This window comes from Pangasianodon hypophthalmus, chromosome 24 (assembly GCF_027358585.1).
Source record: "Pangasianodon hypophthalmus isolate fPanHyp1 chromosome 24, fPanHyp1.pri, whole genome shotgun sequence".
Taxonomy (NCBI): Eukaryota; Metazoa; Chordata; class Actinopteri; order Siluriformes; family Pangasiidae; genus Pangasianodon; species Pangasianodon hypophthalmus.
Window position 1 is genome coordinate 5,991,236 of NC_069733.1, and position 14,849 is coordinate 6,006,084.

The window sequence follows — 14,849 nt, forward strand, 5'->3', positions numbered from 1 at the left end:
ATACACCTGCACATTCATGCAGTTATCTAATCAGCCAATCACGTGGCAGCAGCACAGTGCAAAAAATCATGCAGATACCAGTGAAGAGCTTCAGGTAAAATTCACATCAAACATCAGAATGAAGAAATACTGTGATCTCTGCGACTTTATTGTAGCAGGGATGTTGGTACCAGATGGGCTGATTTGAGTATTTTAAAAGCTGCTGATCTCCTGGGAACTTCACACACAACAGTCTCACACACGACAGAATATACACAGATTGGTGCAAAAAAAACAACACTGAGTGAGCAACAGTTCTGTGGGTGGAAACGGCTTGCTGATAAAGAGGTCAGAGGAAAATGGCCAGATCGGTTCTAGCAGCCAGGGAGGATACAGTAACTCATACAATCACTCTTTACAACCGTGGTGAGCAGAAAATACAGGTGTTCCTATTAAAGTGACCAGTGAGTGTGTGTGTGTGTGTGTATACATATATATATATATATATATATATATATATATACACAGCACTATGCAAAAGTCTTAGGCATACGCAAAGAAATGCTGTAGAGCAAAGATGCCTTCAGAAATAATGAAATTAAATGTTTCTACATTAAAAAAATACTAAGAGAGCAGTAAATAGTAATAAATGAAACAAAGTCAATATTTGCTGTGATGACCCTTTGCTTTAACAAAAAAAAAAAAAAAAAATATATATATATATATATATATATATATATATATATATATATATATATATATATATATATATACACTATATTACCAAAAGTATTTGGTCACCCATCCAAATGATCAGAATCAGGTGTCCTAATCACTTGGCCTGGCCACAGGTGTATAAAATCAAGCACTTAGGCATGCAGACTGTTTTTACAAACATTTGTGAAAGAATGGGCCGCTCTCAGGAGCTCAGTGAATTCCAGCGTGGAACTGTCATAGGATGCCACCTGTGCAACAAATCCAGTCGTGAAATTTCCTCGCTCCTAAATATTCCACAGTCAACTGTCAGCTTTATCATAACAAAATGGAAGAGTTTGGGAACAACAGCAACTCAGCCACGAAGTGGTAGGCCACGTAAACTGACGGAGAGGGGTCAGCGGATGCTGAAGCGCATAGTGCAAAGAGGTCGTCGACTTTCTTCACAGTCAATTGCTACAGAGCTCCAAACTTCATGTGACCTTCAGATTAGCCCAAGTACAGTACGCAGAGAGCTTCATGGAATGGGTTTCCATGGCCGAGCAGCTGCATCCAAGCCACACATCACCAAGTGCAATGCAAAGCGTCGGATGCAGTGGTGTAAAGCACGCCGCCACTGGACTCTAGAGCAGTAGAGATGTGTTCTCTGGAGTGATGAATCACGCTTTTCCATCTGGCAATCCGATGGATGAGTCTGGGTTTGGAGGTTGCCAGGAGAACGGTACATTTCGGACTGCATTGTGCCGAGTGTGAAATTTGGCGGAGGAGGAATTATGGTGTGGGGATGTTTTTCAGGAGTTGGGCTTGGCCCCTTAGGTCCAGTGAAAGGAACTTTGAATGCTTCAGGATACCAAAACATTTTGGACAATTCCATGCTCCCAACCTTGTGGGAACAGTTTGGAGCGGTCCCCTTCCTCTTCCAACATGACTGTGCACCAGTGCACAAAGCGAGGTCCATAAAGACATGGATGACAGAGTCTGGTGTGGATGAACTTGACTGGCCTGCACAGAGTCCTGACCTGAACCCGATAGAACACCTTTGGGATGAATTAGAGCGGAGACTGAGAGCCAGGCCTTCTCGACCAACATCAGTGTGTGACCTCACCAATGCGCTTTTGGAAGAACGGTCAAAAATTCCTATAAACACACTCCTCAACCTTGTGGACAGCCTTCCCAGAAGAGTTGAAGCTGTAATAGCTGCAAAAGGTGGACCGACATCATATTGAACTCTATGGGTTAGGAATGGGATGGCACTTAAGTTCATATGTGAGTCAAGGCAGGTGACCGAATACTTTTGGTAATATAGTGTATATATAGCAGTCTTGGGTATAATTTGTGCAGTTTTTATAAGGAAATGAGCTGTAAGTGTTACTGAGCATCTTGCAGAAGCAGCCACAGTTCTTCTGGAGACTTTGACTGTCACGCTTGCTTCTTATTTTTGCAGCGAAACCCAGCAGCCTTCATTTTTTTTGTCTGAAAAGTGTCTCTTATGTAACCTGCTGCTTTCTTTACTGACATACAAACATTTTTCTGTCACATTTTATTTTGTGCTGGAAAACTAATGTTTGGAAATCTTAAATGCTTTTGTACTGACTTGATAATGTAACAATTAAGTTTTTACTAAGTATTACAAGTTTGTACTAAAAAATAAGATGCCTAAAACTGTGTGTGTGTGTGTGTGTGTGTGTGTGTATATATATATATATATATATATATATATATACACTGAACAAAAACACTGGTCATTTTTGCTTTTTCATTTTCCCTTTATCAAAACATATATGAGACACTTGCTACACTTAGAAAACCAACATTTTCTGCACTTTTTTTTTTTATACAAAGAGGAGAAACACTGCATGACAATTCAGGGGGGTTTCATTTATTTAAAATTCCTGCTTTGCTTGTTTTGAAAAATACTATCAGCTACTGTAAACTTTAGTGACCCGACAACAGTTTACACACAGTTAACAATGACATATACGGACATAATATTTATTATGTCATATTTATTTTGGAATGGTGTGAAAATATTTTTTAATACTAAAAAAAAAGTTTCTAAAAGGCCATTACGTGTGGTCATTGATTATAGTTTACCATTTTTTAAATAATAGAAAACACATAGACTTGGTTTCAACCACATGGTAATCTTAGTTCTTGCCTGTTATGCTCCTGAGCTGTAATGATGAACATATCAGCTGTCATATACACTGAGCCCTACACAATGTAACCATTCAGTCTGAATCAGCACAGTTATGATATACATTCATAAACAGCGATGTGATGTAAAAATACCCTTTACTGAAGCTCTTACAAGGACAACCAATAAAATCCTTGATGTTATGTATGATAAATTTAAACAGCAACTGGGCTCAGATAACACCAGAGCAGCCACAATTGTTTAAAGATAAAAAAGTAGAAAATGGAATGTTTCTTTGGTCAGTGGACTGTGATTGGCACCACAAACAGAGGGGATATTCTGGGATTATTAAAATGTTGTAATAATATACCAGATCTTTAATGATTATGCTAACAACAAGGATGAAAAACAGGTTCTGGCCATATTTGCTGCTAATAAATATGACAAAAATATAACGCCTAAAAGTGCCTGTAGAAATGAAGAAAACACACTGAAACCATAGATAAGTGAGACAATGCTTGGGCTGCAGAAGTAAAGAGTGAGTCACGTTGTTGGCTTCTGGGTTCCTTCACTACAGGCCATGTCTCAAACTGCTCATCACTCCCCCTATAGTGCACTTGCTTTGAGGGATAATGCTGCACACACTATAGAGTGAGCAAGAGAACCATTTGAGGTTTGCCCAGTCTCACCACTCCTTCTTCTTCTCATCCATGGAGACTCCACCAGGCCCTCGTGCTACCACGAGCAGCAGACCTCCGATCACAGACGTGGTCTGGAAGAAGTCGTACTTGAGGAAGTCATGCATGGGCCTGTAAGCCGGAATGGTCCAGAAGGCATTGAAGTAGACATTGATGGCAAAGAGCCAGACAACCAGAGTGAGGGCAGCCAGCTTCGTCTTGAACCCGATGGCCACCAGGATTATTAGAGCCGTGCCTACCAGGTTCTGTAAGATCTGCAAGACACGAAAACAAATCAGACATCTGTAATGCACAGCTTTCTAGGATCTGTCCTGGCACCATTATACAGTAGACGCAGTAGACGTCTACTAGTTGACGCAACAGGGACTCCTCCCATCTCAGTCACAAAATGCTCAACCTCCTTTCTTCCAGGAGGAGATACAGGAAAATTCGCACCCGAACCAGCAGGCTAAGGGCCAGCTTCTCCCCCACGACCATTACCTTGCAGTACACTACACCATTATGCCACTGACATTTTACTGCCTGTAATCATCCTGCGGCTCTGTTCTATACTGTATATTCTGTATTATCTCTATATAACTGTAGATCAAAGTGTAGACTTTCAGCTTTATTTTAAGAGGTTCCACAAAAATATGGCATTTACCATTTAGGAATTACAGCATTTTAAGCAAAGTACTTCCATTTTCAGGGGCTCAAAGGTATTTGGACAATTGACTGATAAGAAGTTAATTGACCAGGTGTGGTCCATTCCCTCGTTACTTCAAGACAAATGAAGCAGATAAAAGGTCTGGAGTTGATATCAGGTATTGAGTTGGCATTTGGCAGCTGTTCAACTGGAACTACCAATATGAAGTCCAAGGAGATCTCAATGCAAGTGAAGGAGGCCATCATTAGGCTGAAAAACAACATAAATCTATAAGAGAGATAGCAAAAACCAAATCAACAGTTAGGTACATTCTTAAAAAGAAAGAAAGCACTGGTGAGCTCAACAACATCGAAAGGCCTGGAAGACCACGGAAGACAACTGAAGTGGTGGATCACAGAATCCTTTCCTTGGTGAAGAAAAAGCCCGTCACAACATCAACAGAAGTCAAGAATACTCTGGAAAAGGTAGGCGTATCATTGTCAAAATCTACAATCAAGAGACACCTTCATGAATGTAAATACAGAGGGTTTACAATAAGGTGCAAACCACTGGTAACATTCAAGAACAGCAAAGCCAGATTAGACTTTGCCAGAAAACATCTAAAAAAGCCTCCCATGTTCTGGAATAAGATTCTTTCGACTGATGAAACAAAGATTAACTTGTACCAGAATGATGGGGAGAGAAAAGTATGGCGAAAGAAAGGAACAGCGCATGACCCAAAGTATACCACATCATGTGTCAAACATGGTGGAGGCAGTGTTATGGCATGGGCATGTATGGCTGCCAATGGAACGGGCTCATTGATGTTTATTGATGATGTGACTGCTGACAGAAGTAGCAAGATGAATTCTGAGGTGTATAGGGCTATACTCTCTGCTCACATTCAGCCAAATGCTACAAAACTGATAGGACGCCACTTCACAGTGCAGGTGGATAATGACCCTAAACATACTGCGAAAGCAACTCAAGACTTTTTGAAGGCAAAGAAATGGAATATTCTTCAATGGCCAAGTCAGTCGCCTGATCTCAACCCAGTAGAGCATGCTTTTCACTTACTGAAGACAAGACTGTAGGCAGAAAGACCCACAAACAAGCAGCAACTGAAGGTGGCTGCAGTGAAGGCCTGGCAAAGCATCTCCAGGGAGGAAACTCAGAATTTGAGTTTTGAGAACATGGGCTCCAGACTTCAGTCTGTCATTGACTGCAAAGGATTTTCATCCAAGTATTAAAATTATGGTTATATTTACAATTATGTCGCTTTGTCCAAATACCTTTGAGCCCTGAAAATGGAGGTACTTGGTTGAAAATAGCTGTAATTCCTAAATGGTAAATGCCATATTTTTGTGGAACCTCTTAAAATAAAGCTGGAAGTCTACACTTCGATCACATCTTGATTGTTTTATTTCGAATCCATTGTGGTGGTGTATAAAGGCAAAAATCCCAAAAACTCTGTCATTGTCCAAATACGTCCAAACCTGACTGTATATCTGTATATACACTGTATATTATCTTACATGTATATACACATGTACATGTATATATATATATATATATATATATATATATATATATATATATATATATATATATATATATATGTCTGTATTACAACAGTGTAATTTACCATTCATATGATCTACTCAATAGCTACTGCACATATTCACTGCCCATATCCTTGTTATTTATTTATTTACTGGAAATATATTTACATATTCAAAATGCACTTTGTTATCTGCACAATGCTATTTGCACTTCTGGTAGATGCTAAACTGCATTTCGTTGCTGAGTACCTGTACTGTGCAATGACAATAAAGTACTATCTATCCATCCATCCATCCATCCATCCATTCTCATAAAGACAGATGGGATTAGAATGGTGTGTGTTTGTCTGATACCTAGTGGTCAATCAGAGTTATTATAATTTGTATATACTAGTTTGCACTTACTATGTCAAAAGAAACTCATACCACAGCGCTGTTGAATTTTCTATTCTCACTGGTCCAAAAGCACTGATTAATGCATTGTGTTTTATTCCTTCCATGATGATGTCAGTGAAATAATTACAATTTATTTTCATTATTTTGTTCTTTGAAAATGCTGCTTATTTATATTGATTCCATCTAAAGTTTTTACTTCCTAAACAAGTCATTAAAGGTTAGTAATATAGACCTAATTCTCACTTAAAACAGCAGCCATTTCTGTTCAAGTTTCAGAACTGTACTACAGCAGTATGAACAAATACACTCATCTGGCCAAAATAAATACAGGATCCGTTAATTTAATCAGTACACTACAGCCTACATCATGGGCTAGTGATTTTGTGCTTGTGTGTGCTCACAGAGAGGAAGCTGGCATCAAAGTGGAGCAGGGTCATGAACATGAGCACGAGCAGCACCCGTCCTCCGAGCTGCATGTACTGCTTAGGAGAGCTCTCTCGCACCGTGGGCACACCAGCGAACATGCTCCTGCCTTCTGAACGTGACTCAGCCAGCAGCAACAGCAACCCACCCCCCAGTGCCAGGTTCCTTATGGGGAGAGAGAGAGAGCAAGAGAGAGCGAGAGAGAGAGAGAGAGAGAGAGAGAGAGCGAGAGAGAGCAAGAGAGAGAGAGAGAGCGAGAGAGAGAGAGAGTAATCAATGGGAATGGAACTTAAATATTAATGTGGAGGTGATATTGAGACTTGCTTTAATCTTGACTTGAACTCACCTCATTAAAAATTTTGGGTCCCACAAAATGCTGTAGGCAATAGTCTGAAACAGAGCACAAACATAATGAATATGGAGTCTGATAGTTTTTTGTATCTTTTAAACACTTAATTTTATTTACCACATAAATGCCTCAATCAATCTGATATTGCTAACAGGTCAAATGTGATAATGTGTCTTATACCACATTCTAAATTTTTTAAATTAAATTAAATTTGGTTAAATTCCCTGAAAGATTGGTCTGAAGGTGCTGGGCGCAGGGACTTGCATGGAGGACACTCCACATAAATGGATATTAATAAAACCCCATGTATAATTGTTGAAATTATGAGGTTTTTTTAGCATTTTTGGAAGGGTTAGGGTTAGTCTGTACCTGAGTTTTTAAGACAGAAGATTTTCCAGTTTCTTGGTAACATGATAAGCTACATTTTTTGTCTGATTAACTGAATAACAAGAGAGTGAAAAAAGAAAACTATTTATAGCTGCTTTCACATAAATGATAATAGGAACAGGAATCTTGTTTTGTTTAACTATAAATGGATAAAAAAGCATGACGTGTCATTCTTTAATAAATGAAAGATTGTACACATTGCTGTGATATAAGGAGACTTAAACACATACTATGATTTGAAAACAATCTACTTCAGGGTGGAAACGGCTCTCTGCTGCCTGTCTGTCCACATCACTCCATCCTGCTGTTCCATATTTTCCTATTACAAGCTCCAAGTATTTTATTGCTTATTTATTGGAGATAAATCTGACCCCTGGTGGTTCAACTATGGCTACTGCACAGACTCAAATTATTGTCACTTAGCGATGACAGAAGTGGCCCTGCTATTTATTTGAGTTTTGAGAACCTGAGACTAGTGTTTCCTTAACGGAGGTTAAAATCAGGCAATAGAAGGAGGAGACTTTACACCAATGCAAGTTACACTCCATCTCCACAAGTTCATTCTCTTTAATTACATATTTAACAGACTGGACACTTAGTCAAATCTAAGGAGAGTATGAGTGTGATTCACATTACAAATTGTGGACCAGTGAATATTGTGATTTCTCTTTACTTAGCTAACATTAATGGAAGAGAAAACAGCCCTGAATTTTCTGGACATTTTTCAAGAATACCATGAAACAGCTTGGTGTCAATAATTTAAATAACACACCTGCAGTCCAATGATTCCAAATAATCCAAAACAGGCATACTCCACAAAATTCCTGCTCAGGATCAATACACAACCACCTGGAAACAGACATAAATACAATACAATTAACATTCATTTATATAAACAGGATCGTCTGAAACATAGAGGGATAAAGGCCAACACTTTACCTCTACATAACTTATGGACTTTAAAAATGTGTTGTTTAACAAAGAAAAATGTATAATCGTTGATACGCTGAAGTTTTTTTATTATTAAGAAACATTTATTTAACATTTATGGAAGGAATCTCGGATGTCAGCGATTTGTAACGGTCACGGTACTTGAAAAAAGTTTCCCAGAACTCCCAGTTTTTTTTCCTCTGGTTGTTGAACGAGTGAAAAAACAAACGCTAGTGACTGCTAGCCTACTTGTGCATTGGGCAACTAAGAATCCTCTTTGATAATACAAAGTTGTAAGCATTTACTAAACTTAGACATGATATCCGGATGTACAGTTATCAATTTTTCATGTTAACTGATAGTGCAGCCCTTCCTCATACAGTCACGCTACTACCTTACCCAGCTGGCCCAGTAAGTTTATTAAGACGAAGAGTGAGGCGAGGAAGAAGCCACATCCCCATGTGCTCTCGATGTACTCTTTCTGCTCACTCCACTGGAACCACATCCTGATACCATCTTCTAGGAAGGTGCTGATCAGACACAATCGCGCTACATGGGGAAGGTACTGCTTTGTCACTCGCAGGAACTGAAGCAGATAACACAGGAAGAACACATTCAAACCTCTGCATTGCAACTGTGCATCAACATGTTCCAGTAACTTTAATATCTGGAATAAGCTTACAACCGGTTAATAGCATATTATAACAGAGGTCTCCAACCCTGGTGCTGGAGGATCCCCTGCACATTTTAGTGTTTTTCCTGCTCTAACACACCAACAGCAACTCAGACGGGAAGAACACATATCACCTTACCAACTAGTGTAGGTGATATGGTAAACATATTGCAGTTGCAATAATGACATTTTCAATTTAAATAAAAGCCATTTTATTCAAAACCTACAAAAACTAATTTTACACGGAAAAGGAGGGGAAATAAAACATTTGATTCAAAAACATACTGAACATTCAAATCAAACACGTGGACGAGTAACAATGGAGTCAGTGTTAGAGAAGTACTGAAGAGATAATATCTCAGAACAGTGCATTTGACCGTAATTTACCTCAACACCAGTATTATATAATTAGCCCCAAATCATTTGACACAGCAATATACATAATTATAGCCTTCTTACTATGACATGTTCATGCTTGTCCCTGATGTAGTTTCAACACTCTTTAGCTGAGGGGAGGAGAAAGATAAAAATGTGCAAAATGCATTTGTGGTTTTCTGATCATCATCTCTATATGCTCTAAATGCATGTCTGAAATGTAAGTCAGCAATGTCAAATATGGCATTGAGGACATTTATTTTTGGCCTCTAGCCCGGATTTTGTGAAATTAGAGGTAGGGTATGTGAATGATATGTGAATGATATGTGAATACTCTTTCAGCTCAACCACAATCAGGCATCTTCTATCAAAACTTTACATTAAACATCACCCTGTTTAACAGCTTAAAAGCAGGACCGTTACATCTAGTTGTGATCAGTAACTTCCTGACACAGTCCAAAATTCTTTATTTCAATAGCTAGATTTTATTATGATTGGCAAATTTAGTAGATACTGAAACCAGGAGATGTAAAGCTTCTCTTATTAAAGCGGAGTGTGAAATAGAACCGTACATGGCTTGATAAAAACATTAAACATCCATGCTTCAGTGATAACAGGACAGGCAAGGTGAATCATCACAAATGAGGCAGATTGTACTGCAAAAAACAAAATGTTACATCTGGGTCTCGGGCCAGAACGAGCCTTATACAAAAAAAATCATGCTGAACATATACAAAAATTAATAGAAAAACAATACAGGCACAGACACGGGGAAAAAAAAGGAAAACCCTTTCCATGCATCAAATTACAGACAAAACCTAATCCTAAGAGACGTCAGAGCTTTTCATGAGTCACGTAAGAAAAACACTATGATTTGCTGGGAGAGGCGCTCATTATGAAATTGTGGTCTGTAGGATCTTGTGAAAGTGTCTGCGCCACCAGGCTCTCTGCTAAGCCCCGCCCCTACAGGCTCCACATCAGAGGCAGGAAGTTAGAGCAGCCAATCAGCAATCAACAAGTAACAGCCAAGCGCACACATGAATGGGAAGAGACCTTCTGGGCAGCACAGAACTCAGTCAACATAGCATTAGCAGTCAGGACTAGACGAATGTGTTTATTTAGTTGCCTGGCAGCAGAAGAATATTGACAACATGGCACACACAGGTAGTGTTTAGTAAAGCATGAGAGGGAATGTGTGTGTATTCTCTAATGATAAAAAAAATCATATGATATAAATTATGGCTACAGATGGCACTGAGCTGATAACCTTCACTGGATTGTATTAAAAACTGTTCAGTGTGTGTACTGGCCTTGTCCTTGAGAGAAATACACATGAAGGCTGAAGAGACAATCAGACTACACTAATAAAGTGCACAGAATTAATGCATCAGGAGAATGAATCAGTTCACCTTGTGGTTTGTGTAACAGTTAAAACAAGATTCATTTCACTGCTATAACAAAGACAAAACCAGGTGCTCAAACACAATAACAAGCCCGTTAGCCTGACATTGGACGGTAAAGAAGGTAAAAGCCAGTGTATTGTCGTTTGTCTTGTTTCGTTTCAGTGCTACACTTCTCCGGGATTAAGCTCTCTCACTGATCCCCAGGTGGCCTGTAACATTTCTACCAGAAGGTTTGGGATTATTCAGTTGTGTGTGAATGGCAGTGTGGAAACAGATTCATCACCTGCAGCACACACACACACACACATGAACCACAACAAACGCTGTAAAATGAACAAGACAAAAAAAATAAATAAATAAAAAGAACAGTTGTTAATGATTTAGGAAATCAAACAGGTTAAATGCCAGAGAGTGTGGAGAGTGTGAGGGCCAGCTGGTTAGAGCAGCTCAGTGTGCAGATGATATGAATATGATCATGATTATGATTATGAATATGAATATGAATATGAATATATGATGTGGTGCATCAGCTCTGATTTTTCTTCACTCTTTGACTTTAACTCTAAGCAGTGTGAGAAGAGGAAATAAGCTGCAGTGTGTTCCCTTCACACTGTACTGTACTCACTGCATGTGAGTGTAACTATCTTTTCTCTTCCTCAGTGCACATGAACACAGACTTCAGTACACACACACACACACACACACCAGGAGCCATGGCTGAGACAGAGTTAGAGAGAGAGAAGAAAATGAGGAGAAGAGTGCACTTTCAGGCTCTCTCTCTCTCTCTCTCTCTGTGTGTGTGTGTGTGTGTGTGTGTGTGTGTCCAGCAGGACAGGCCGTCTTGTGTCTCACCTGATCCGCCACGTCCTCGGCGTTGCTCATCACACTGTTCTGGACCATCTCCCCCTGCTGTCTTTACCGCGCTGTGGAACGGAATCGCTTTCTGCTCAAATGTCGCCTGAAATCTGTCCTCCTGCAGGTGCTACAGCTTCTCTAAGCGCGACGTCTCGCTATCGGTGTGGAGGAAAAGCATCGCCGCCCCATAATGCCCGAGCCTGTGGCTGATGTCGCCCCCTGCAGGTTACAACCGGCCCTGCATGCCACGTGGACCAACCAGCCAGACAGGGTTGCCAGATCCACATGTATGTTGCATGGGGAGGGTTTTGAGCTACTTTTTCTTTCTTTTTCTTTCTTTCTTTCTTTTCTTTTCTTGCTGTTTGCGTTTGTTGATTAATTGTAACAGTGAACTGCAAGACAAACAGGTAAGCAAATCTGATTTAATCTTCAAGCATGGGCTATCACACAGGCATATGTAGTTCAGTTATAATGAACTAATTTTACTCAGAACTTAGGCCTATTATTACATAAGAAATAAAACATGACTGGGAGTATTGCTATAGGAAATTAATCAACGATGCAGTGGTGTGATGCTGCACGACAGGAAGTGGAGTTACTCTTACCACCCCCAAATTCTTTTCCAATTGATTATAGGTTTATTTCTCTTATATCCCAGCAATCTGTCAACAATTAATCCTTCCCCTATTTTCTCTTTCTTGCCAGTTCCCGGCCACCAGCTAACTCTTCCCTACCACATGACAACTACCAGCCAGGGAGCTGAAGACTAGCACGTGCTTCCTCTGACACCACTGAAGCCAACCTCTGCATCTTTTCAGACTGCTGGGTCACATGCCAGTGTAACACACTCGGAGGAAAGCGCTACCTGCCCTCTTCTGCATACATGAGCTCGCAGACACCTACGATTGGCTAGTGTCACTGTGATTGACAGAAGAGACACTAACAGCATCCCTCCCACCCTGAGATCAGCCGGGTTTCCTCTCTTGACTCCTGGCCATGGATTACCGTGACGTCACTGGGATGTGAACTCACGATCTACTAACAAACAGCTACAACTTTTAATTCATGAAAACGCGCCATACATAATACTTTTAACTGTTCATAGTTACAATTAATGTTGTGGAAATGTCTGCGTGACAAGTTAGCAGCTCATATCACTTACATTATAGCACTTATTAGCAATGGTTCCAAGTTGTAGAAAATTAATCAACACCTCTGACCAATCAGATTTGCGAACTGTGCTATGACCTGCATAAAACAGCTATTTTGGGAATATAGTTGTTTTAACACTTCTTCGTTTTGTTTTCATTGTCTAAGCTTTCATTCCTTTAAAAAAATACCCAAGGAAATGACACATTTCTGAAATCTACAAGGTGTTGACTGTCTACATGCGAAGGAAAAAAAATGTTTATATCATATTCTAAAGACGCATGATTTACTCTAATATTCTACTATTGTGTGAACACTGCAGACTAAGTACATATTAAGATGTTGGACTAAAAGTACCATTCTATAACTTAAGTCTTACAGAAATAACAATAACAGGATTTAGAAAATCTTACAATTTTCAATGTTTGGTAATTTGGGACATCTTGAGAATTATTAAATGACCAAAATTTATACATGATTTTAACTAACTTTATGCTTGTTTTGTTAGTTTCTGAACCTTTCGAAGCTTTTTTCTATACATTTGCATAAACTTGCCTGAAATGTGATCAGATCTTCCTGAAGTCCTAAAGCTAGATAAAGAGAACCGGGTTAAACAAATGACGCAAAAACATTATAGTTTCAAACATTTGAGCAAAATTATCCAACATTAAATATCTTTTCCTGAAAATGTATGTGAACCTTTCCTTTCAGTAACTGGTTTCACCCCCTTGAGCAGCAATAACTTCAACAAAACATTGCCAGTAACTAGTGATCAATCCTGCACAACAGGTTGGAAGAATTTGGGCCCATTCCTTCTTACAAAACTCCTTCAGATCAGTGATGTTGGTGGACTTCCTTGCATGAACTGCTCTTTATAGGTCCTTCCACAACATTTTAATTGGGTTAAAGTCTGGACTTTGACTTGACCATTCCAAAATGTTAAATTGCTTCTGCTTTAACCAGTTCTTTGTAGACACACTTGTGTGCTTAGGGATATTGTCTTGCTGCATGACCCACTTACGGTTAAGCTTCAGTTCACGGAAAGATACCCTGATATTCTCCTGTAGAATTTGCTGGTATGATCCAGAATTCATAGGTACACCAATAATGGCAAATCATCCTGGACCCAAGACAGCAAAGCAGCCCCAAACCATGATACTGCCATCCCCATGCTTCACAGCTGGTATGAGGTTCTTATGCTGGAATGCAGTGTTTGGGTTTAGCTATAGTTGCTTCTTTTTTGGATTCATCTAGCCACAGAACATTTTTCTTAGGTCCTTAGATGTTACCCTGGAGTTCTTTCTGACTTCCTGTAATATTACTTGCTGCACTGTTGGAGTGATTTTTGCTGGACGACCACTCTTTGGGAGAGTAATGCTGGTGCTGAAGTTCCTCCATTTGTATATCATCTGCCTCACAGTGGATTGGTGAAAGCCAATTTTTAGAATTGGTTTTGTAACCTTTTCCAGCCTGGTGGGCATCGATGGCTGTGTGGGGAAGACAGCTTTTATAGTGAAGACCCAAGTTTATGTTCTTGAAACATGGGAGGGCCTGCTAAACTCATTGCCATCCCCTCGATTGAAACACCTGACTCAATTACCCCCTTTAAACAAACTCATACTGCTAGAAGTTCACATACTTTTTCCAAAAAAGATATTTAATGTTGGATAATTCTGCGCAATAAACAAATGTAAAAACTATAATGTTTTTGCATCATTTGTTTAACCGGGTTCTCTTTATCTAATTGTAGGACTTAAATGAAGATCTGATCACATTTCAGATCAGATTTATGCAGAAATACAGAAAATTGTAAAGGGTTCACAAACTTTCTAGTGCCACTGCTTGTCATTCTTCTACCTCAAGCTTTTTGGAGTAGATTTCCTGTTTGATGCTGACCACACTCCCTTATATTCTTTCACCTACATTAAGTCATTATTTCTATCAAGCAGTTCCACTGCAATTGGCTCAGTTGCATTTGAATTTTATTTATCAGACCAGAAAATGAATGCTGCTGACCTTCAGAATGCCATGTTATGGCAGGAAAGGGTGTGAAGGTTTGGAGGGGAATGATGGATGCACTCCAGCCATAATGCAGGCATGCCAGGGTGTGGAGAGCGTGCACACTGCTGCCTGGGCTGGATTTTACAGCACGACCTGGCAACCCTGGCTGCTGCAGCGCCACCTGTCGCCGCGG

The 14,849-nt window shown here is 39.6% G+C and overlaps 1 protein-coding gene and 1 long non-coding RNA gene across 2 annotated transcripts; one reads left to right on the top strand and one right to left on the bottom strand.

Annotated features, from left to right (window-relative positions):
- Positions 1–2,482: 2,482 nt before the first annotated feature.
- Positions 2,483–11,697, bottom strand: surf4l (surfeit 4, like). Its single transcript, XM_026940130.3, has 6 exons — positions 11,504–11,697; positions 8,600–8,786; positions 8,043–8,119; positions 6,881–6,924; positions 6,513–6,699; positions 2,483–3,782 (listed from the first exon to the last, which is right to left on the bottom strand). The coding sequence occupies exons 1-6, from the start codon at positions 11,549–11,551 to the stop codon at positions 3,516–3,518; spliced, it is 810 nt and encodes a 269-aa protein (XP_026795931.1). The 5' UTR covers positions 11,552–11,697; the 3' UTR covers positions 2,483–3,515.
- LOC117595974 (uncharacterized) lies at positions 11,655–12,798 on the top strand. The gene is made up of 2 exons (XR_004577158.2): positions 11,655–11,793; positions 12,212–12,798. It is a non-coding gene; the product is annotated as an uncharacterized LOC117595974 (long non-coding RNA).
- The last annotated feature ends 2,051 nt before the right edge of the window (positions 12,799–14,849 follow it).

Bases quoted from the DNA above. Each gene is read 5' to 3' on its own strand.
- surf4l (XM_026940130.3), bottom strand. From the start codon at position 11,551: ATGGTCCAGAACAGTGTGATGAGCAACGCCGAGGACGTGGCGGATCAG. The intron at 8,120-8,599 runs GTAAGGTAGTAG...GTCTGTTTCCAG, and splicing joins AAACTTACTGGGCCAGCTGG to GTGGTTGTGTATTGATCCTG. The intron at 6,925-8,042 runs GTGTGTTATTTA...GCTCTGTTTCAG, and splicing joins TTGGAATCATTGGACTGCAG to ACTATTGCCTACAGCATTTT.